Source organism: Orcinus orca, chromosome 11 (genome assembly GCF_937001465.1).
Source record: "Orcinus orca chromosome 11, mOrcOrc1.1, whole genome shotgun sequence".
Classification (NCBI taxonomy): domain Eukaryota; kingdom Metazoa; phylum Chordata; class Mammalia; order Artiodactyla; family Delphinidae; genus Orcinus; species Orcinus orca.
Genome location: NC_064569.1, coordinates 96,676,584 through 96,700,092, shown reverse-complemented (window position 1 = coordinate 96,700,092; position 23,509 = coordinate 96,676,584). Strand labels below are relative to the sequence as shown.

The 23,509-nt window shown below is 46.7% G+C and overlaps 1 protein-coding gene across 3 annotated transcripts in view; it reads left to right on the top strand.

Annotated features, from left to right (window-relative positions):
* ARFGAP3 (ADP ribosylation factor GTPase activating protein 3) overlaps window positions 1–23,509 on the top strand; it is a 54,490-nt gene continuing 30,981 nt past the window's right edge. Inside the window, exons 1-6 of one of the 3 annotated variants that reach the window (XM_033405194.2) lie at window positions 2–214; window positions 6,947–7,065; window positions 14,606–14,678; window positions 17,062–17,193; window positions 18,198–18,281; window positions 21,160–21,247. In XM_033405194.2, coding sequence (XP_033261085.2) covers window positions 146–214; window positions 6,947–7,065; window positions 14,606–14,678; window positions 17,062–17,193; window positions 18,198–18,281; window positions 21,160–21,247 — 565 coding nt within the window. In that variant the 5' untranslated portion in view covers window positions 2–145. Of the gene's footprint in view, window positions 215–6,946; window positions 7,066–14,605; window positions 14,679–17,061; window positions 17,194–18,197; window positions 18,282–21,159; window positions 21,248–23,509 lie in introns of all 3 variants that reach the window. The other 2 variants (XM_012536589.3, XM_033405195.2) reach the window with 2 other exon arrangements.

Genomic DNA, 23,509 nt, shown 5'->3' with positions numbered 1-23,509 from the left:
GTGGGCGGGGACATCGAGAGGCCCGGTCTGATCGTCACGGGCAGCCCCGCCCTTCGGCCATCGTCTACCTCCCGGAGGCGGCAACCGCTCCTGCTCTGCCCTTCCCGGTTGGCGGGGCCAGCTGCGCCTCGTTTCTTTGGTGACCATGGGGGACCCCAGCAAGCAGGACATCCTGACCATCTTCAAGCGCCTCCGGTCGGTGCCCACCAACAAGGTAACGGCCGCCGGGCGTGTTCAGGCTTGCTTGGCATCCCTGCCGGACCCTGCGGGAGGCCCCTGCGGCGCCAGTGGCCGCGGCCGCGGGAGGAGGAGCCGGCCCGGCCTGTGACACGTCGCACTGTGCGGCCGCAGCGGCTGGGCCTCGCCTGGGTCCGGACTGTGCGCCGCCCCGCAGCTTCAGCAAGGGAGGGGCGGGGTAGGGGGCGCACCCCAGGGTCCGAGGCAGGGCGGGCACCTGGGAGTCCTGTGGGCGGGAGGCGAGAGCATCTGGGGGTCCCGGGGGCGGACACTTGTGGGCTCCTAACACCGGGCCGGGGAACTTACGGGGGTCGGAGGCGGCTTTTGGTGGGGGCGGAGTGGACACGAGTTCCTGAGAGAGCGGGGGGCGAGCTCGGGGGCCAGAGGGAGGGCTAGGGGGCGTACCCGCGGCTCCTGCGACTGGGGGCGGAGACCACAGGCCACCTATGACCCAGCCGGGAAGCATGCGCCGGGCCAGAAACTCCAGCTGGTAGCGCTGGGCGCTCGGGGAAGCTCGGCTCGCCACCTCCCTGCCTCCGAGCTCACCTCTGAAGCTCCTCAGGGAAGCTGTGTCCTCTGGTGGCAGCCTCAGTTTCCCTGTCTGATAAAGCTGCTAAGTGATCACTGCTAAGTGGCTTCGCGCTCTTGTCTCTTGCTAAGAAAGCCCACCACAGACCCCTTTCCCTTCCTTCCCTTTTGTCTCTCTCTTTGGAGATGGGGGTTTTCCTTTTTTTTTTTCATCTCCAGAGACTGTCCCTTCCCCCCACCCATGACTCTTACAACTTTTCGCTACTGGCTGGAGATGTGGTGACACATCGGGCTAAAGTGACACCCTCTGCTGAGGATCACAGGTCAGAGTGGAACCTGGACAGTGCAAAGGGCAGTCGTGTCAGCATGGACTCTGTGTGCCATGACATGATGGCATAGAAAGAAAGTCCCAGAGTTTTACAAAACTTAGATGTCTTTGTTTTAGGTCTAGGTGGAGGGGAGCCCATGTTTTTACAGCCTAAGAGAAGTGAGCAAGGAAACAGTTTATAGGAGTTGATATCTGATGAACGTAGGAAAGTCAGGAGGGGAAAGAGATTCCAGGAATTCTCCAGTGCCGATTTCTTTGCTATTTTCTTGATTTTCGAATTTAGGTTAATCTGTTTATAAAGAGGGGTTGATGTAAACTAGACCAGATTAGGATCTGCAGTTAGCAGTGTAGAAACTATACATTTTTTGGTCTGCTTTATCTCAGAAACCCAACATATATTCTCTCTGACTGAATTCATCAAAAGATGTCCCGTTTAAATTAGAAGTCAGTGTCTTTATACCAAGAACACTTTTGAGGGACGTGTGTGGGCTTGCTTGTAAATTGTTACCCAGACCCTGGGACTTCCTGTCACCTTGGACAGGTTACTTGACTACTTTGTACCTTATTTTCCTCATCTGAAAATGAGGCATGAACTAGATCTAATTCAGAGAGTTATTGTGAGGATTAAATGAGAAAATCCAAGAAAAGCACTTAGAGCAGTACCTGTATATACTGGCCCTCAATACATGTCAGCAATTTTTTGTTGTTATTATTATTTTAATTATGAACAACACACTTGTAGAAAATTTTATATTCTGTAGTAGGATTCATAAAAGCATCGAGCAAAAATATTTTCTGGTAGTGTTCCACAGTCTTGTGCTACATTTCTTCCTTTTTTTTTTCTTTTTTTGCGGTACGCGGGCCTCTCACTGTTGTGGCCTCTCCCGTTGCGGAGCACAGGCTCCGGACGCGCAGGCTCAGTGGCCATGGCTCACGGGCCCAGCCGCTCCGCGGCATGTGGGATCTTCCCGGACCGGGGCACAAACCCATGTCTCCTGCATCAGCAGGCGGACTCTCAACCGCTGCGCCACCAGGGAAGCCCTGTGCTACATTTCTTGATTAAGACAAATTTTATTTGATTGTTAATAAGAAACCATTACCTAAGCAAAGATGAAAACTAGTTTTAATGATGTGGAAGAGTTAATAAGCATTTTTAAAATGAGATGGTTAAAAAGAGCTCTAAGACACACAAGACAGGAAAGTACTTAAAGAAAAACACCTCAGTTTGCTTTTAGAATGTGGTGTCCAGTTCTCCCTCTCATGTATGATGGCTCTTTACTCTGGATCAAAGGTTTTAACTCAAAGGGTCAGTTTTCTAGTTTGTGAAATCCTCCCTTGTCTCTGCTCTTCCCTTAGTGTTATATTGATTGTTTGAGTTATTCAGCAAATATTCATTCAGCAAATACCAGTTAAGCACCTGCAGCATGCCGGGCACTGCAGAGCACTGAGGATGTACTGATGGAAAAAGAGACAGGCTCCTGCCTTCAGGAAGCAGATGGTCTATCTAGTGCCTGGAGGACAGATAAAGGGCTGCCTGGCGGGGTAAGAGGCAGTGTCGTGAAGGGGTGACGAGTGCGCTCCGGGGCAGACTGCCCGGGGTCCAGTCTCTGTGATACCACGTCTTAGCTATGACACTTAACTTCATGTTTCCTTAGTTTTCTCTAACACGGGGATGAAAACTGGCGCTATATACTCTGCAGGGAACTTGAAATGTGCAAAGTGAACATGCAGGGCCCTTGTTTCAAAAGTACTAAGAATTTCAAGATGAGACACAGAGCATTAACCACCTATGGGCGCTTCTGTGTGCAGTGTCCTGTGTGACTGCGTCGATCACACACAGGCCCGGAAGCTGGCCCAGATGGGCATAAGAACAGTACCTTCTTATAGGGTTGTTATCAAGATTCTGTTGGCCAACAGCAGTGCCTGACATGGAGCAAACACTCAATATTAGCTGTGATTTCTATAGTAATTATTCTGACCATGTAGCAAAACAAATTGTTCGTCCCAAACTACTTTTTATCACCGTAAGAACTGATACTCTGCTTAGAAGACCATATCTCCACTTGCCCATGAAAACAAAATGGAGTCCCTGCTCCAGCAGAGAGCCAGACTTGGATTTCGAACTGCCCTCTGACCTCAGATCCCACAGGGCCCAGTCTCGGCTCGTGAGCTCTTCCACCACCTGTATTTGCATTCGGTGCCTGCTTTGTGCCAGGCTCAGTGCTCAGCGCTCAGCTCAGGTGAACAAGGCCCCAGCCCTCACAGAGCTGCATTCTGCAATTCCTCATCTTTTTTTTTTTCAGGAGAAAGAAGGATTATTTATTTATTTTTGGCTGCCTTGGGTCTTCCTTTGCTGCGTGCAGGTTTTCTCTAGTTGTGGCGAGCGGTGCATGGGCTTCCCATTGCGGTGGCTTCTCTTGTTGCGGAGCACGGGCTCTAGGCACGCGGGCTTCAGTAGTTGTGGCACGTGGGCTCAGCAGTTGTGGCTTGCGGGCTCTAGACCTCAGGCTCAGTAGTTGTGGCGCACGGGCTTAGTTGCTCCGCGGCAATGTGGGATCTTCCCGGACCAGGGCTCGAACCCGTGTCTCCCGCATTGTGGAATGGATTCTTAACCACTGCACCACCAGGGGAGTCCAGAAATGGATTTATTTAGAGAGATACATATTCTGTAGACTGAACATGGTCTGTCTCAAAAGGCGAGAACGGCCTTGGGAGAAACACACTCCAGACAAGAGTGTGGGCCGTCTCGGAAGGCGAGAGGCCTGCAATTCCTCATCTTAGTTGGTGGGTCAGGAGGATTCTGAGGCCACTTGTTAGAAGCCCCGCTGCTGTCTTTTCGTAACCAGCCTTGCGACCACCTTGGGAGTGATTCTCAGACTTGCCTGCTCTGGGCTGTGTGCGCCCAACCTCTGGGTCGTGTCCCTGCATAGGGCCATTTCCTGCACAGGCTTTTGGCCCTTCTGCCCTTTTAGACTCTATTCTTGACATCCCACATGCCACTTGGGCCCTGTCTAGAAAACTTTTTGCATCCTGTCCTTGCTTACTAAGGTTCAACATTATAACTAGTTGTCTTGCCCGCTGGGACTGCTAGACTGGGCTCCACGCGGGCTGACTCTTCCCAGGCCACTTTTGTACGTGCACTCTGTGTGTGTTGGGGACGTACTGATAGTGACAGCTGTTAGCTAAGTGAGTGAGGGATCACAGTGGCCTCTTGCAGAGGGGCGGCACCTTTGGCAGAGTCGGGCCCACTGTTTGGCATCCCAGGGGTGGGCATTCCTTACTCTCATGGCTGTTACCACAGGGCATCTTCATTTCCGTGTCCTTTACTCCCACTTCAGTGGCCTGTCCGGGGCGGGGGTAGGGGGAGATGGGGAGACTCAGCAAGCGTTTGTGGCGTCAGTGCCGCCATCCACTTAATACCTCAGCCTCTGCCACAGTGCCTGGCACGTAGCAGGCAGTCAGTAAACACTGGAGTGAATGCCTGGTGCCTCTCGTGTCAGCTGTCAGCCCTCTACTCCTGCCTGCTTATTGTGAACCTGTCACCATGAGGGGCTTTGGAAAATCCACGCGTGTTTTCACGCTTGTATTGCCCTCAAAAGGCCAGAAGCCAGAGCTTGCTTTCCTTTTTTTTTTGGCCACACTGCATGGTATGTGGGATCTTAGTTCCATGACCAGGGTTTGAACCACTCCCCCCTGCATTGGAAGCGTGGTGTCTTAACCACTGGACTGCCAGGGAAGTCCCCAGATCTATCTTGATGGTTTTAGTTGAGACAACCTTCACATAGGTGGCTCTGCCTATAAAGCATACCTAAAAGATGGGGGCTTTTAAAAAACCTCCTATTCGTGGAATTTTTTTTTTGCAATATGCGGGCCTCTCACTGTTGTGGCCTCTCCCGCTGCGGAGCACAGGCTCCGGACGCGCAGGCTCAGCGGCCATGGCTCACGGGCCCAGCCGCTCCGCGGCATGTGGGATCTTCCCGGACCAGGGCACGAACCCGCATCCCCTGCGTTGGCAGGCGGACTCTCAACCACTGCGCCACCAGGGAAACATATTCATGGAATTTTTACCACTCTGTTGTGCTGATGTTAATTAATTACAAATATTAATTCCATGACAAGCACTGTGTATTTTAAAGTACCTTTGTGTCCTGTTATCAGATGAAGAATGTTTGACTTCAGTGTTGAGGGGGCTGGTGCTAATTTTTGAGCTGGTAATAAGTTTTATAAGTTGTTCATTTGACTAACATGTATTTCCTGAATGCTTTGTATGGGTAGATCACTATTTTTCAGGCTCTGTGGGAGATGAAAAAACACACAGAAAACATTTATTGAGCGTTAGCCACGTCCGAGCTCTGTGCAGATGCAGGCGGAAGGCAAGGTGAGGGAAGGGCCCCCAGCGCTGCAGGAGCTCCGAGCTGTGCAGGAGGGGGCCCACTCCTTGGACATGAGCTGTGTGTCTGAGTAATAACAGTGACCTGGACAGAGTGGAAGGGGCAGAGGTCATGAAGGACACGGCATTTCACGCAGGAACAGCTCTCTCTATTAGCATCTATTGTGGAGCTCAGCATCTTAAAACAACAAACACAAGTTGTCTCACACAGGTTCTGAGGGCCAGGAATCCGGGGGTGGCTCAGTTAGCTAAAATATAGTTTTATTTTTTCTGGAAAACGATTCAAAACAAGTCTATTATTTGTGGAATTTTTAACTGTCCTGTTGTCCTGGCTCTAATTACTCATAAGTATTCATTTCCACAACAAGCACTGTGTATTCTAAAGTACGTTTGTGCTCCTGTTATCAGGTGAAGAATGTTGACTGTAGTCAGTGCTGAGGAAGGAAGGCTCAGGGCTTCTCAGGAGGCTGGGGCCTCCACTCCAAGCTCACTCACGTGGTGGTCAGCCGGCCTCCGCTCCTCACTGGCTGTTGGACTAAAGGCCTCAGTTCCTCTCCACGTGGCTCTCCCCACTGGATGACCCAGTGTCCTCAAGACATGGCACCTGGCGTCCCCCAGAGCCAGTGATCTGGGGGGAGAGCGAGAGAGAGAAAGGAAGCCCCAGGGTCTTTTATGACCTCACCCCGGAAGGGACGCGCCAGCACTTCTGCCATATCATTGGTCACACGGGCCTCCTGGGCAAATCGAGGGTGGGGATTACATGAGGGGGTCAGTACCTGGAGGGCAGGATCCAGGGGAGCATCCAGGGGGCTCTCTTCCTCTGGCTGGGGAGAGAAGAAATATGCACAGACGCCTGACATTTGGTAGAGCCACTGCCCAGGGGACAGTAAGGCCTCGGGCCTTTCCAGCAGGGGCATCCCTGTCTAGCGTTCATTCATGTGAGTGGCAGGAACCCTGTCGATGCTTCATGCATGAGTCATGTTTGAGGCAATAAACACATCTAAGTTCTCTTCACTACGCATACTACGTACTATTATAATAGATATGCAAAAATATATAACTTATAGAATTAATGCATTATATTAATAGTCTATTGATATATAATTATATAATACAGTAACATTATAATAATAAAAGAAATAGAAATTTGAGGTTTTAAAAAAAAATCTAGGTGAGATATTTTTCTAATAACCAGTTTGTTTATCTATTCTTCTTCTTTTTTTTTTTTTTTGCCGTACTGTGCAGCTTGTGGGATCTTAGTTCCCCCACCAGGGATTGAACCTGGGCTCTGGCAGTGAAAATGCTGAGTCCTAACCACTGGACTGCCAGGGAATTCCCTCTAATAATCAGTTTAAATTGTAAAGATTAAGCAGCTTTGAAGCCACATCCTGTACTGTCCTATAGGGTGGCTCATTTGGCTGATAAGAATCGATGAATAACTGAATTTTGAAATTTTCTTTCAGGTGTGTTTTGACTGTGGTGCCAAGAATCCCAGCTGGGCCAGCATCACTTATGGGGTGTTCCTGTGCATCGACTGCTCGGGGTCACACCGGTCGCTTGGTGTCCACCTGAGTTTTATTCGGTAAGGGGAACTTTCCTCACTGGGGTGGGAGTGATTACCTCGTTACGTGGGTCTCTCTCCCCTTTTCCTTTATGTTTGCTTTGACGTCAAGTAAAATGAGAGGTTGGTTATGAGTCATGGAGATTTAAATCTTGTGTAATTGAGTAAACTCGGAAAATGAATTATTTTCTACTTGGTCGCTGTGCTGTACAGCTTGGTGTGAGAGGAAGCACTGTTGAAGCCACAGTCAGAACAGAAGCCTTGAGACAGCATCTCCTTTTCCTTTCTTGTCTCTGATAATTAGCAGCACACAGGAGTCTTGCTCTGACGCCTCCTGGGGGAAGGGGTCTCTGTCGCTCCTCCAGGTGGACAGTCACTGCAGGTGGCAGGAGACCCTCGTCAGATCAGGGCTGCGCCCCCAGCAAAATCCGGCAGCTCAGCCTCCAACGACACTTATAGCAGAGCCCGAGGGAATGATTTTTGCATGAATTTCAGTGGCATTTTCAAATGTTTGCAATGTGAAAGACGTGGGCTGCCTGGACCCCTCTGGCTAGTCCCTATCTCTGCTCTGACCTCTTGGTAGTAGCCTTTCTGGGGCCTTTGTGGCCATCAGAGAAAGATGCCCCCTCTGGACACAGTCCCACAGTCCAGTAGGAGGCTGGAAGTACAGGGGCACCTCTGAGCAGTCGTGGCTCAGATCTCTGTACGGCTGGCCTCCCCAGGTCAGCTCACCTGTTTCCCTGCCAGTTCTTTTTCCAGGGAAGGAGCCAGCTAGGCAGGCAGGCTGTTTGAAATCATGGCAAGCAGTTTTATTTTATATTATGACTTAAGGAATACTGATACTACAGTGTGATTACCATAAAGAACATTTGTTCCTGTAGGGTAAAATCTATGATAATTTGTAACGAGATATTTTGTATCCTGGCGCAAAAACTATACAGTAATAATAACAACATAACTTTCTTTTTTTTTAGACATATTTATTTTTGGCTGCATTGGGTCTTCGTTGCGGCGCGCGGGCTTCTCGTTGCACTGGCTTGTCTTGTTGCGGAGCACGGGCTCTAGGTGCACAGGCTCAGTAGTTGTGACTCGCGGGCTCTAGAGTACAGGCTCAGTAGTTGTGGCGCACGGGTTTAGTTGCTCCGCGGCATGTGGGATATTCCTGGACCGGGGCTCGAACCCGTGTCCCCTGCATTGGCAGGCAGATTCTTAACCACTGTGCCACCAGGGAAGTCCCCATAACTTTCTTTTTAATGGATTAACTGAAAAAAACTTTATGTACTTTCTTGAGTTCTTTTTTTCAGAAATCAATTTATCAAAGCAAAATGGGCTAAATGTTATAGCCATAGAACTCCATAGGTCATGATTTAGAAAAGGGAATTCTCTTGGGTGTTCTTACTGCTTCCAGAATATCTATCAGTTTCCTGTCTTCTTTTCTTTTTTCTTAGATGCTGGACCCAGGATATTTTTAATACACTCTCCTGACCTTGTCTCTTTTTGAAATGTGGAGGGATTTGGTTGCCAGGGCAAGTTTATTCTTCATGTACTTTTTCCCCCAGGTCAGTTGTCCCCAGTTAGCACGTGATGACCCACTCTGTCCAGAGGTCGCGATGCCTAGACTGAGGCGATGCGTAGTGTGTTGTCTTCCTTTCTCTCTCACTGTGCTCTTTCCCTCTTCCTCTCTGCGAGGTCCTGCCCATCAGAACCTGGCCCTCCCTTTTCCTCACCACTACAGCACAACACCAGCTTAAACCGTTCCAGGAAATCAGGTGGTTTTCTGACGTGTTCCCCAGCTGAGGGAAGGGCTGCCTGAGAGCCTGATGAGGCTGGACAGCAGGGCCTGTTTGGGATGTTGCAGGTTTAATCACTACCCTTTTAAAAGTTAGATAAATATAACTGTATGAATCATGATGCTTATAAATGATTCAAGAACAACTGTTTAAAAAAAAAAAATCACTGTACATATAACCCAAGGGCAACAGTCTAGGATTTGGGCAAGAGAAGGTCAAGGATGATGAGGGTACTAAGGATTTTCTTTTCATGAGGCGGAGGGCTGCTCTTTAAACATTTTTTATTGATTAAAAAATTTACAGGGCTTCCCTGGTGGCGCAGTGGTTGAGAGTCCGCCTGCCGATGCAGGGGACACGGGTTCGTGCCCCAGTCCGGGAGGATCCCACGTGCCGCGGAACGGCTGGGCCCGTGAGCCATGGCCGCTGAGCCTGCGCGTCCAGAGCCTGTGCTCCGCAACGGGAGAGGCCACAGCAGTGAGAGGCCCGCGTACCACAAAAAAAAAAAATTTACAAACATTAGTTCACTGGGGAAAAAAATCCAAACAGTCCCAGAGTATATAAAGTAGGAAGTGAAAGTCCCTGCTCTAGAACCCCCTTCCCTCTCCTTCCTCTCCCCGTGCTAGCTGGCTGCACACACACACACACACACGCACACACACACACACAGAGTCCCGTTTCCCAGGCATGAACATATTAACAGTTTGGCATGGGTGGAATGTTTATTTAAAAGGAGGTTTTGTGTTTTTTTAGTTTTTTTTAATTAATTTATTTATTTTTGGCTGCGTTGGGTCTTTGTTGCTGCACGCGGTCTTTCTCTAGTTGCGGTGAACGGGGACCGCTCTTCATTGCGGTGCATGGGCTTCTTATTGCGGTGGCTTCTCTTGTTGCAGAACATGGGCTCTACGTGCGTGGGCTTCAGTAGTTGTGGCACACGGGCTCAGTAGTTGTGGCACACGGGCTCAGTAGTTGTGGCACAGGGGCTTAGTTGCTCCGCGGCATGTGGGATCTTCCCGGACCAGGGCTTGAACCCGTGTCCTCTGCATTGGCAGGTGGACTCTCAACCACTGCTCCACCAGGGAAGTCCGGAGGTTTTGTTTTGTTTTGTTTTTAAGTAGAATTTCAAGTCAACGAGTTTACAAAGGGAAAAAAATTTTTAGACTACGGCTTTTGCCAAGCAAAAAGGAAAAGACAGGTTAGGCATCTGCGGAAATGGCAAGCTGCACTGGGAACTGACTGCAGAGTGGACCTGATTGTCTGGCCTCTTCCCACCCTCCAGGCCTCGGAGCTCTTCGCCCAGTGCCTGTGACGCTGAGTGTCCCAGTGCTCCTCTCTCTGGCTCTGTTTATTCTCAAGTTCACCATTAAGTATGTCATGGGCTGTGACAAGTACAGGGGGTCTCACCCTTGTCACTGTTGGTGGGCTGGGGGTACAAATACAACATAAATAAGAAAATAAACTATAAAGAACATTGATAGAAACAGAGCATGGTGTCTACTTCTGGTTGGAAAATTAGGCAAAGTGTAAAGGAGGAGGTCACATTTGCAGTGAACTTCGAAGGTCTGGTGAGATTTTGATAACGGAGACAAGGTAGGGAAAAAGGAGGGCCGCACTCAGACTTTACGAGAAGATATAGAGGTGGGAAAAAGTGAACTGTTTAGTAGCTAGTTTTTATATGCATAGGAAAATGAGGAGAAATAAGATTCAAAGGGGAAGATCTGCGTGGCCTTGGGAGGGCCAGTCTGGGAGCTTAAACTTTATACTCCTGAGGCCCTTGGGGGGGTACACGTGGGAAGGGAAGGCTGACGTGAGCCTGGGTGCAGTAGGCACCCCAGAGATTCACAAGGCAGTGCTAGGTGGGTGGTAGGTGTGAGGATGCTGCAGCTTGGCTGCTGGGGGTCTGAATCCCGTTGCCATCCCTAGCTGTTGGTAAGGTGAGCATGTTCCTTACCTCTCTGTGTCTCAGTTTCCTTCCCTTAAAAGTGGAGATGAGAAGGCTTATACTCATCTTAGGGCTTTGGGAGGAGTGAGCAAATGAACTCACATGAATCCTGGCACGTGGCCAGACCCCAGCTTGTTATTTTCGTTTTGTAATTTTTTAATAAATTTATTTATTTTATTTATTTATTTTAAATAAATACCAGTGCTCCCTGGCAACAGTGAGAAGCCCGCGTACCACAAAAAAAAAAAAAACCAACTAAAATTAGAATTAACATATGACCCAACAATCCAACTGCTGGGCATATACCCAGAGAAAACCATAATTCAGAAAGACACATGGGGACTTCCCTGGTGGCATATGGTTAAGAATCCGCCTGCCAATGCAGGGGACACAGGTTCGAGCCTTGGTCCAGGAAGATCCCACATGCTGCAGAGCAACTGAGCCCGTGCACCACAACTACTGAGCCTGTGAGCCACAACTACTGAGCCCGTGTGCCACAACTACTGAAGCCCATGTGCCTAGAGCCTGTGCTCCGCAACAAGAGAAGCCACTGCAATGAGAAGCCCACGCACCACAACAAAGGGTAGCCCCCGCTCGCTGCAACTAAAGAAAGCCCGAGCACAGCAACAAAGACCCAACACAGCCAAAAAAAAAAAAGGCACATGCACCCTAATGTTCACTGCCGCACTATTTACAATAGCCAGGACATGGAAGCAACCTAAATGTCCATCAACAGAGGAATGGATAAAGAAGATGTGGTACATATATGCAATGGACTATTACTCACCCATAAAAAGGAATGAAATTGCGTCATTTGTAGAGACATAAATGGACCTAGAGACTGATACAGAGTGAAAGAAGTCCGAAAGAGAAAAACAAATATCGTATATTAACACATATATGTGGAACCTAGGAAAGTGGTACAGATGATCTTATTTGCAAAGCAGAAATAGAGACACAGACATAGAGAACAAACGTATGGACACCAGGGGGGGAAAGGGGGTGGTGGGATGAATTGGGAGATTGGGATTGACATATATAAACTATTGATACTATGTATAAAATAGATAACTAATGAGAACCTACTGTATAACTCAGGGAACTCTACTCAATGCTCTGTGGTGACCTAAATGGAAAGGAAATCCAAAAAAAGAGGGGAGGGACTTCCCTGGTGGCTCAGTGGTTTAGAACCTGCCTGCCAATGCAGGGGACACGGGTTCGGTCTCTGGTCCGGGAAGATCCCACATTCCACGGAGCAAGTAAGCCCGTGTGCCACAACTACTGAGCCCACGTACCACAACTACTGAAGCCTGCGTGCCTAGAGCCCGTGCTCCGCAACAAGAGAAGCCATGGCAATGAGAAGCCCATGCACTGCAATGAAGAGTAGCCCTGCTTGCCACAACTAGAGAAAGCCCCCACGCAGCAACGAAGACCCAACGCAGTCAAAAATAAATAAATAAATAAAATAAATTTTTTAAAAAAGGGGATATATGTATACGAATAGCTGATTCACTTTACTGTACAGTAGGAACTAACACAGCATTGTAAAGAAACTATATTCCAGTAAAAATTAGTTTAAAAAATGTTGTAAGGCAGATTAGCAAATTTGAGTACGTATATCCTCAATTTTAGGACTTTTAAAAATGTTGGGGCTTCCCTGGTGGTAGGGGCTTCCCTGGTGGCGCAGTGGTTGAGAGTCTGCCTGCCGATGCTGGGGACGCGGGTTCATTCCCTGGTCCGGGAGGATCCCACATGCCGCGGAGCGGCTGGGCCCGTGAGCCATGGCTGCTGGGCCTGCGCGTCTGGAGCCTGTGCTCCGCAACAGGAGAGGCCACAACAGTGAGAGGCCCGCGTACCGCAAAAAAAATAAAAATAAAAATAAAAGTTTAAAGTCAGCCCACATTCAGGTACCTATTATGTTCCTGTGCTAGGAGTTGAGAGAAAAATGTGGGACACTCCTGTCCTCTGGAACTTGCCGGTTATAACAGTGTGACAGCGTCACCACGATGATGGTAATGATGGTGGTGATGAGAATTTTAGCCATGTGGTGTTTACCATGAGCCAGGCACCTTTCAGATATTAGCTTATTTAATTTCTATGAGAGCAAAATGGATAATACTGTAATTATCCCTACTTTACAGATGAGGAAAGTAAGGTGCAGAGAGGTTAAGTAATTTCTCCAAGGCCGTACAACTCATAATGGCAGAGTTGAGATTTGCACTTTCAGGCTGCCTCCAGAGACTGTGCTGTTAGCTGCCACCCTGTGACCAAGGAGGGTGGGGATGGCACCTAACTCAACTTGAAAATGTGGTGACTAAGCAAGATCTTTCAGGGAAAGGATTTCAGAGCAAGCTATATAACTTAGTCACCTTGCTTGGTAATCAAATTCTAAAAAGAGATTTTTTTTTTTTTTTTTTTTTTTGCGGTATGCGGTCCTCTCGCTGCTGTGGCCTCTCCCGTTGCGGAGCACAGGCTCCAGACACGCAGGCTTAGCGGCCATGGCCCACAGGTCCAGCCTCCCCGCGGCATGTGGGATCCCCCTGGACCGGGGCACGAACCCGTGTCCCCTGCATCGGCAGGTGGACTCTCAACCACTGCGCCACCAGGGAAGCCCTAAAAAGAGACTTTTTTGTCTTTATAAGAAATCTGTTTCTTATAAAGTATGGTTTAATTTTTACTTTTTATATATTACCATGAAGGCGATTTGTCCTATGTATATGTAATAATAATATGTATTAGTATTATTATTAATCTTATGGTAGCTATTGGCTTCAAAATAACATCCTAGTATTTACGAAAGTTAAATGATACCAATAGGCAGAGAAATAAGAGAAATAGGAACGGCAGCATAAAAGACATTTTTTGGTGAATCTAAAGCTTCTTTTCTTTCTACCTTGCCCATTTTGTAAAGGGTGTTCAACCTATACCCATTTTATTTTATTTTATTTTATTTTGACATACGCGGGCCTCTCACTGTTGTGGCCTCTCCCATTGTGGAGCACAGGCTCCGGACGCGCAGGCAGGCTCCGCAGCCATAGCTCATGGGCCCAGCCGCTCCGCGGCATGTGGGATCTTCCCGGACCGGGGCACGAACCCGTGTCCCCTGCATTAGCAGGCGGACTCTCAACCACTGCGCCACCAGGGAAGCCCAACCTATACCCATTTTAAAATGTCCACATTCCTTTCCAGTTAGTGTGGGACAAGCTAGTGTTGAATATGGGTTAGCCTTGCCTTTTGCTCATGTCTGTGGATTCAGTAGAAAGATTTCTAATATTGTCGCGCAGTCATATCTTGCTTTATGGTGATCACTTGGTGAATTACTTTTGTTAGGGACTACAATTATTGCCTTTTTCTTGCTCTGATTTGATCTTAGGTTATAGGTAAGTAGGGTATAAGGTGTCGGTGGGGGATAGGAGGCACTTGCAGTTTTCACTTAAGCAGCACTAAAACCTGAGTTTCCTCCGCTCCCTGGTGGTGGTGATGTTGAGTGACCTTGAGACTCCCTTCTACTTGATGGTAAGACTGTGAGCACCCTCCAGGCTCCTGTTAGGGGTCACACTGGACAAATCGATAGCCAACCTGAAAAAAATCCAAACAGTACATCTATTTTTTGGAGCCTTGGCTTCTAGGAAGGGTGAGAGGGGCCAGGAGTGGCTTGTGCCAACTATTGTGCACCCTGGAGTCCTAGCACCCTGGAAGCCTGTGTCACTGTTACCACAAACTTAGAATTCTTCAGGATCCGGAAGATCGAGGAAAGCTTATCCTCAGAAGTTTAGTGGCTTGATTATGGGGAAGAACAGTATTAACATTTAAGAATATTTTTTCCATTTAGATCTACAGAGTTGGATTCTAACTGGTCTTGGTTTCAATTGCGATGCATGCAAGTTGGAGGAAATGCTACTGCAGTAAGTTCATTTCAGACTTGTCGTTTTCTTCTTGTATAAATATGTGTTGCACTAGTGAAGAAGTTTAACGTTTCCATGTAAGAGTTTGGGAGGCCCTGTCGGACCTCGGGGAGACATGGGCTTAGGAGCTGGACGACCCAGCTCGCTTGTTTGTCCAGAAATCTATTCAAAACCTAATAAACACGAAGCTCTGGGCTAGGATACAGTGATGAACAAGACAGATGAGACCCCGCCCTTACAGGCAGAGACAGAGAGCAAGTAAAGCAGTAAATAAACAAAGTAAAAGGTGGTGGTAAGTGATTTGAAGAAAATTAAACCAGGAAGTGATGGCATAGAGGAATTGGGAGACTTCTTTGTGATGATACAGTTCTTTAGTATCTGAGGGTGACTTTTGTACTCAGATGGAATGCTTCTAGCTTCTTTTACCTGAATTTTATTTAATTTATTAAATCTACAGATTAAAGAACCTGTTTTCCAAATCTTCAATTACAGTTTATAAACATCATGTATCAATTTATAAACTTAGTAATTTCTGTGTAAAAAATAACTTTTTAAGTGTTCAATTAATTTATAATTTTAAAAGAGCAAATTTCCTTAACCCCATTTACAAACCTAGTTAAGGATCCTCACACATTTTAAACTTCATTTACAAATTCAGTATATCTGATTTCTAGAACGCTAAACTGTCAGCCTTATGAATCTAGCCAGCAAAATCATCCTTTATATAAAATACCATCGTGTTTTTATGCCAAAGTGATGTAGGTTGAGTAAATAGAATTCCCTTAGACGTACCATTAAACATTCAAAGTATTGGAAATCAAATTTGTCTACATTTCAAATAAAAATTATGTCTAGCATCAATTAAATATTTAAAATTAAAACAGTAAATCTAAAATAGTAGTCTTCAAAATACCCAGACTCCCCTGGACCAGCGTATCTCAGCGTTTTTTCATTATTGTTCCTTAAGCAGGAAAATTGAATTAATAGATGAACTTATTTTAAATCTAAGTTGGATTTAGTTTTCCCTAGTGAGAGAAATTAAATACTAAGGAATATGATTTTGTCAGGTAAGGGTGATCTTTGGAAGGCTACAAACCATTGTAATAACTAAGATTTTTTTTTTTCCACTTTCCAGGAAACCATTTTTGCCCCTGTTGAGAATGCGTGCCTTAAGTATTTCAAGCATGTTATTAGAAACCCATACCCATTTTCACTATGTCCACAACCTTGTTCCTCAGCTTAATACTGTGGGCTTGATAGTATCTGTCCTTGTTAGTTTTATAAAACTAAAACTAAACCTTCCTAGGCTGCAGAGTCCCCCACCAACTCCAGAGAGTGGCTTCCTCGTCTCAGCCAGTGGAGATGGGGCAGATGGGGTGAGGCAGGTCAGTCAGTGGTCCTTCAGCTCAAGCAGTGGGATTGAAACCATCCTGCCTGGGTTTGAGTGCCAGCTCTGCCCCTCGCTTGTCTGTGTGACGTTGAGCAAGTTGTTGAAACTCTCTGCTTCAGTTTCCCTGAGAGTCTGGCCACGAGGATTTGACGGGATGGTGCCCACAAAGGACCAGACAAGACCTAGTACATGTGGGTGCTCCCTACTGTTACTCATCCCATTGAGTTAATAAGAGGATCCCTCATGCAGGCTTTTAGAACACCTGCTTCAATTAAGATATGAATACTGTAATTCATTGTCTGTACATAGATCAGAGGTGGTTGAAAGCAGTGTCCTCTAATTGTCTAAACATCTGTTTCATCACCTTGCCTATGCTGTGGTCTCCGCTGATGAAGAAATAGTGCTCGACAAGGAGGTTAGCGTGGCTCCTGACTCGTCAAAAATTCCAATGTAGGGAGCCCCCTGGTGGCCTAGTGGTTAGGATCCCGGGCTTTCACTGCTGTGACCCGGGTTCAGTCCCTGATCGGGGAACTGAGATCCCACACGCTGCACAGCAGAGCCAAAAAAAAAAAATCATCTCATATAGATACAAAGAAAAAAAGAAAAAAAATTCCAGTTTAGTGGAATCTACACTAAAGTGGGTTCCTCAAATTAAAAGTAGTCCCGAGTGGAAAGCGTCCCCCCAAGTAGCACTCTGGATGATGGAGGTGGCTTAGTGGAGCAGGAGGTGGCTTAGTGGAGCAAGGAAGGGCCAGTTATGTTGTCTTGTGAGGCACATCTCATGTCCACTTTTACCAGAATGTTAATGTTACATCTGTGGAAGGTATTACCCCTTTTACAAGGAAAAATTTTATAAAAATTTTTCATGGTTTAAATTATTTTGGTTTTCACTAGTATTTTCAAAAAAGTCCTTCATAGCATGCAGTAACGTTTTTGATCACCACGTTAGATTTAATGCAGCGATACTGTTAACCCGCGTGCTTTCCTTTGCAGTCTTCCTTTTTCCATCAACACGGGTGTGACACCAACGACACCAATGCCAAGTACAACAGTCGCGCTGCCCAGCTTTATAGGGAGAGAATCAAGGTGCTGGCCTCCCAGGCAACCCGGAAGCACGGCACTGACGTAAGCACAGCGGGTTGTGGGGGGGGCGGGGTCTCCTTCAGAGGAACATTTGTTTCAGTAGAAAAAGTAGTTTTTACCCCAAACAGTAAAACTCGCTAGCCGGCTTCTCTTACAAGGAAACAGCGTGTAGTGGATTCTTACTATCACGGTCCTGCTTGGTAAGTTTGCTTTGAACACTGCACGAGAGTCCTGCAGCACCACCTTTGTCAGCTGATCAACACTAACCTTATTTTACCTGTGTTTCTGTTTAAAGACACCTTCTTTAGTGTGTATTGTTGACTCACTGACACTGAGCTGGCGGCCGGGGCATCGCGGCTCGAGCTGAATGACGCTCAGCTAACTGCATCCCTGTGCTTAGGAACGCGAGGTGGCGCTTCAGCACCGTGCTCGGGACCATTGTAAACAATGGGTCCACCAACAAAAAGCACGAAAATGTGGAAAGCGTGTCAGTAAACAGCCCGCAAAAGGGACCCGTGTTTACAGCAGGAGCCGAAACAAGGAAGCAGAGCGTCGCCTTGTTCCACCTCAGCTGGGAACGTGCACCTGGGGTGACAGATTCTCTGCTGCTCTGCGTGTGTCCGTGCAAGACGGCAGATTTGGGGTCACAAGTCAATTGTAGCATGTAGACAAATTCGCAGACGTGGAATCACAAATGATGGGGGTTGACTGTACTTTGGAACCCGCCCTTAGACGTGAAGCCCTGGCTCTTTGCTTTTCCACAAATGATGGGGGTTGACTGTACTTTGGAACCTGCCCTTAGACGTGAAGCCCTGTCTCTTTCCTTTCCGGAAATGGCTTGGGGAGCTGGCGATTGCCTTCCACAGGGTCTGGTGGCAGAAGTTACTGGATTGATGTGTTACTAAAATGTGCTCAGGGGCCCTGACTTTACAATAATGGAAAGTACAAATCTTTAGCAGACAGGCCTCCAGAAAGGGAGTGAAGAGCATTAAATAAACACTTTGAAGCAAGTGAAATGCTGAGCGCTGCATGTGTTTTTGTTCCAGCTGTGGCTTGATAGCTGTGTGGTTCCACCTTTGTCCCCTCCACCAAAGGAGGAAGATTTTTTTGCCTCTCATGCTTCTCCTGAGGTATGTGTTACACTTCACGTAATTTTCATGTGTGCTTCTAAGGCATAACTAAAGTTATCAGCAGTAAAGTTATAGAGGGCATATATTTAAAATGTTTCAGTTAGGATATAGGCTAAGCTGCTGTAGCAAACAGCCCTACAGCAAACAGAAATACAGTCAGGCCTGGAATAAGGTAGGAGTTCATTTCCCACCAGCAGTGCAGAGGCGGGCCGTCCAGGGCTGACCGGGGTATGGATTTTGCTCTTCTCATTGTGTGGCTCCTCCCTCAGGGTGCAGAGTGGCTGCTCCAGTTCATGACCTTTCCCAGCCAGCGGGAGGAGGACAGACATTCGGGAAAGCAAGCGCCCCATCCTTTTACAATCTAGAGGTAGCACACGTCACTTCTGCTCATAGCCTGCTGGCTAGAATTCAGTCCCGTGCCCTATACCCAGCTTCGAGGGAGGCTTGAGGACGTCTTACTAGGGGTCTCCCCAGTGCAGTTCAGAGCTTTGGAACTGACAAAAGATGAAGACAGTTTTTTGTGGTTTTGGGGGGGTTTTTTTGTTTTTTTTGCAGTACACGGGCCTCTCACTGTTGTGGCCTCTCCCATTGCGGAGCATAGGCTCCGGACGCGCAGGCTCAGCGGCCATGGCTCACGGGCCCAGCCGCTCCGCGGCATGTGGGATCTTCCCGGACCGGGGCATGAACCTGTGTCCCCTGCATCGGCAGGCGGACTCTCAACCACTGCGCCACCAGGGAAGCCCGTTGTTGTTGTTTTTTTAACCCAGATTTTAAGAGCGGTTTGAATCTCATTGTCCCTATTTAGCTGTGTACGTGGAACATATCTCAAGGCTATTGTGAGAATGAAATGAGTTAACACAGATAAAAGTAGCTGGTACCCAGTGCAGAGGAAGCCTTCAACAAGTGCCGTTTCATTAACCTCATCTTCGTATTCCGATAGGAGTAGTAACAACAATCCATGGTCCCTCTGTGCATTTTCCCCAGTTGCTTAGATCAGGGAACATGAGGCCTGCAAAGCCTAAAGTATTTACTAACTGGCCCTTTAAGGAAATGTACGCGACCCCTGCTTATAGCCCCAGATGTTCTGTTAGCTGCCCTGCATCTTCCAGTCCCGATGGGGAGGGGCCACCGTTTGCTTAACTGCTACTCAGTCCTTTAACTGATTTTCAAGAAAAAATTATGTAAAGTTGTATACATTGCTAAACCTTGATTTTTTTTTGCTATTATAATTTGCACATTATGTACATGTTATCTTTGACAGAATCAGTAGTTACCAGAAATAGTTATCAAAAAGGATGGGAACAGAAAACAAAAGAGAAGCGTGTGCTGTCATGATCTGCTGCTACTGTTTAATATAGAACTAGATACAGAATATCCATGATTAGTAGCTGAGAAATGTTAGCAATAGAAATGATGGGCTAAAAAGAGGAGAGAGATGAACAGTTTGGTGTGGATTAGAGTTGGAGACATTAGTATGAATTCATGTTCATTTTAGTGTCTCTCTGTCTTTATGTATCTATATGCACACGCACATGCACACACACACACACACCACACATACACATGATGGAGAACTAATTGCAGATACGTGTGTACACACGGGTTAGTACACACAGATATATGACCTAGCTCTGTCCACTGAGAGGCCTAGAGACAGTGACACCCCAGGACAACAGGCACACCCAACACCCACACCTTGGTTTCTAAATGCTGTTTTCCAATGGAAGGACCCAGGGCTGCCTTTGGAGAGATGGCCGATTCTAGGACTGGGGCTGCTGCGGCAGATAAGCCTGGAGCGCCCTGTGGTGCTAGAAGAAAGGAAGTGCTAGGAGGCCGGGCAGGGGGAATGGACAAGGACATGTCTGAAGGACTCAGGAACCAACCTGGAAGAAGTGCCAGTGGTCAGAGCTGGAACGATTTGAACAACAAAATAATGATAGTATTGGACTATAATCCAAAGAATAAATAAATATCCATACTAATATAAATGGATGGTTGCATAAAGAAATGGAGGGAAAGGACAGTCTTCCTTACAGAAAATTCCAAACCATGCATATACCTCTCCACCCTTCTGGAGGTGGGGCTCAACCCCCCTCCCCTTGCATGTGGACTGGACTTAGTGACGCTTCCCAGGACTAGAGGATGGAAAGGGGAAACCGGTAACTTTACAGGGAAAAGACTGCCAGGTGCCAACCTAACCAAGTGAAAAAGATTGGCATCACTAGTGCACAGTCGTGTTGACATGAGGCACTGAGGGGGCACCTCCTCTCTGCTGTTCTTCCCCCAGACCTAGTCTAATCACAAGAAAACATCAGACAAACTCAAAGTGAGGGGCATTCTACAAAATACCTATCAGTACCCTTCAAAAGTTTCAAGGTCCTGAAAAACAAGGAAAGACTGAGAAACTGTCACAAAGCAGAGCAGACTGCGGAGACGTGACGAATGCAGCGTGGGGTCCTGGCTGGGTCCTGGAACAGAAAAGAGACACTGGTGGGAAAATTGGTGAAACCCAAATAAAGTCTGGAGTTTAGTGAATACTGTACCAGTGATGACTCTTCGCTTTGACAAATGTACCCTGGGTATTTTAACATCAGAGGAAGCTGGGTGAAGAGTCTATAGAAGCTTTTATCTTTGCAACTTTTGTGTAAGTCTGAAATTATTGCGTAATAAAATTTTTATTTAAAGAAAAGGAGGAGAAATAAGGAATTTGAGCATGGAAACGGAGACTTAAGAACAGGTATATTTTAATATCTTATCCTTCCTTCCCACTAATCCAGGTAGGAAGGTGACTGTTTAAATTACTAGGTTTTTCCCCTGTTATTTGTTTTTTATGACTTTTCTTGCTTAGCTGGTAACGACTTTTCTCCCCTTGCTTCAGGTGAGCGGCACAGGGTGGACATCAGCACAACCAGAACCATCTTCTTTAACACCAGGGAACGTGGACGCTCCTCCAGCAAACAATGAAGGTAGTGCTGAGACCCGCCCTGTAGTGCTGTCCTGTGCTTCACTGGCATCTGTGGAACTACTAGAAAATGAGAATCTTGCATTTGCTAGGGAAAGATGCCCATGGTCAGTTATAAAGTGGGGAGAAAAGATTACTGAACACAGAATATGATCTCATTTTTATAAAAAAGAGAACCCAAATCACACACACAGTTAACACCAAATTGTTCACTGGAGAATGAAATTACTGAGGATTTTTACTTTCAACTTGCTACAGTTTGGGTTTTTTTTTAAATTTCATTTTATTTTATTTATTTTTGGCTGCGTTGGGTCTTTGTTGCTGCGCACGGGCTCTCTCTAGTTGCAGCGAGTGGGGGCTGCTCTTCGTTGCGGTGCACGGGCTTCTCATTGCGGTGGCTTCTCTTGTTGTGGAGCACTGGCTCTAGGCACGCGGGCTTCAGTAGTTGTGTCACGTAGGCTCAGTAGTTGTGGCACACGGGCTCTAGAGCAAAGGCTCAGTAGTTGTGGCTCCCGGGCTTCAGTAGTTGTGGCTTGCAGGCTCACTAGTTGTGGCGCACGGGCTTAGTTGCTCCGCGGCACGTGGGATCTTCCCGGACCAGGGATCGAACCTGTGTCCCCTGCATTGGCAGATGGATTCCTAACCGCTGCACCATCAGGGAAGCCCCCTAATGTGAATATTCTAACTCTTACAATTTATTAGCGTAAAACACCTTCTGAGATTGAAGGTTACCTGCCACGGGAGGTTTAGTAACCTCTGAAGTTCAGATGTCTCCGTTTGTTTACTAACAGAAAGCTAAGGGAACTGAATGCAGACCAAGATGTTTTCTTGGAAATCTCTCAGAAGCTGCGTCCCTAGCTGATGAATTTCCCCTAAAAGGTTTTACTGTTTGGAATCCTGCCTCCTTTTGCACCTGCAACAACACTTTCCTCTCTCTTCTCCATCTAGAACTTTTCTTAAGCTGTGGTTAGTTAGGGAGACTTGTCGTCTCAAGGCTTAACCCAGAATTTCATGTGTTAGCATCGGTTGCAAGGTACAGTCTCAATTAAATGTAAGGGTCACGCAGTGAAAATGAGAGAACAGAAGAATTTTAACAAATAGAATATGGGGCCTGCAATGCTCTGCTTCTGTGTTGTTATTCACTGCTGTTCCTACAGTGCCCGGAGCAGTTCCTGGCCCAGAGTAAGTAATCAATAAATGTAGAATCAGTTCTCTTTCTACAAATTGGCATTATTCTCACTCATTCTGCTTTTGCCTATTTAAATGCCTTAACTAGAGTTTACCTTTTAAAAAATGTATAAAAATAAAATACTTGAGTTTACTGTAAACCACTGTTGGGCCTGCTATTTTTTTTAGAATAGCTTTATTGAGATATAATTTGCGCGCCATAAGAGTCACCCTTTAAAGTATGCAATTCAGTGGTTTCTAGTATATTCACAAGGTTGTGCTACCATCGGTACTATCTAATTTCAGAACATTTTCAGCAGCCCAGAGAGAAACCCCTACCCACTAATAGTCACTCTCCATTCTCTCCTTGTCCCAGCCCCTGGCAACCACTAGCCCGCTTTCTGTCTCTAAGGATCTGCCTAGTCTGGACATTTCATATATGTGGAATCATACTCTGTGTGGTCTTTTGTGACTGGCTTCTTGTGCTTAGCATAATGTTTTCAAGGTTCATCCATGTTGTAACATGTATCAGTATTTCATTTCTTTTTATGGCCAAATAATAGTCCACTGCATGGATATATTACATGTTGTTTATCCATTTTTAACGTAATAAATAAAATTAAATTAAAATAACATTTTTAAAATAAAAATTTTAATACAGTTCCTAACCAGAATCGTTTTGTTTAGATCAACTAGCAAACAGAGCAGATTTCTCGGCAACTGAAAATTTAGGTTTCTGTCACTGATATAATTGGTATTAGAATTTCCAAATGTTAACATATATTGGGTGTATAGTCCACATAGGTACTTGGTATCTCAGAACAGTTTACTTTATAAAGCATTTTTTAAAATTAATTAATTAATTTATTTTTGGCTGCATTGAGTCTTTGTTGCTGCGCGCGGGCTTTCTCTAGTTGCAGCGAGCGGGGGCTACTCTTCGTTGCGGTGCGCAGGCTTCTCATTGCGGTGGCTTCTCGTTGCGGAGCATGGGCTCAGTAGTTGTGGCACTCGGGCTCAGTAGTTGTGGCTCGCGGGCTCTAGAGCGCAGGTGCATGGGCTTAGTTGCTCCGTGGCATGTGGGATCTTCCCAGACCAGGCT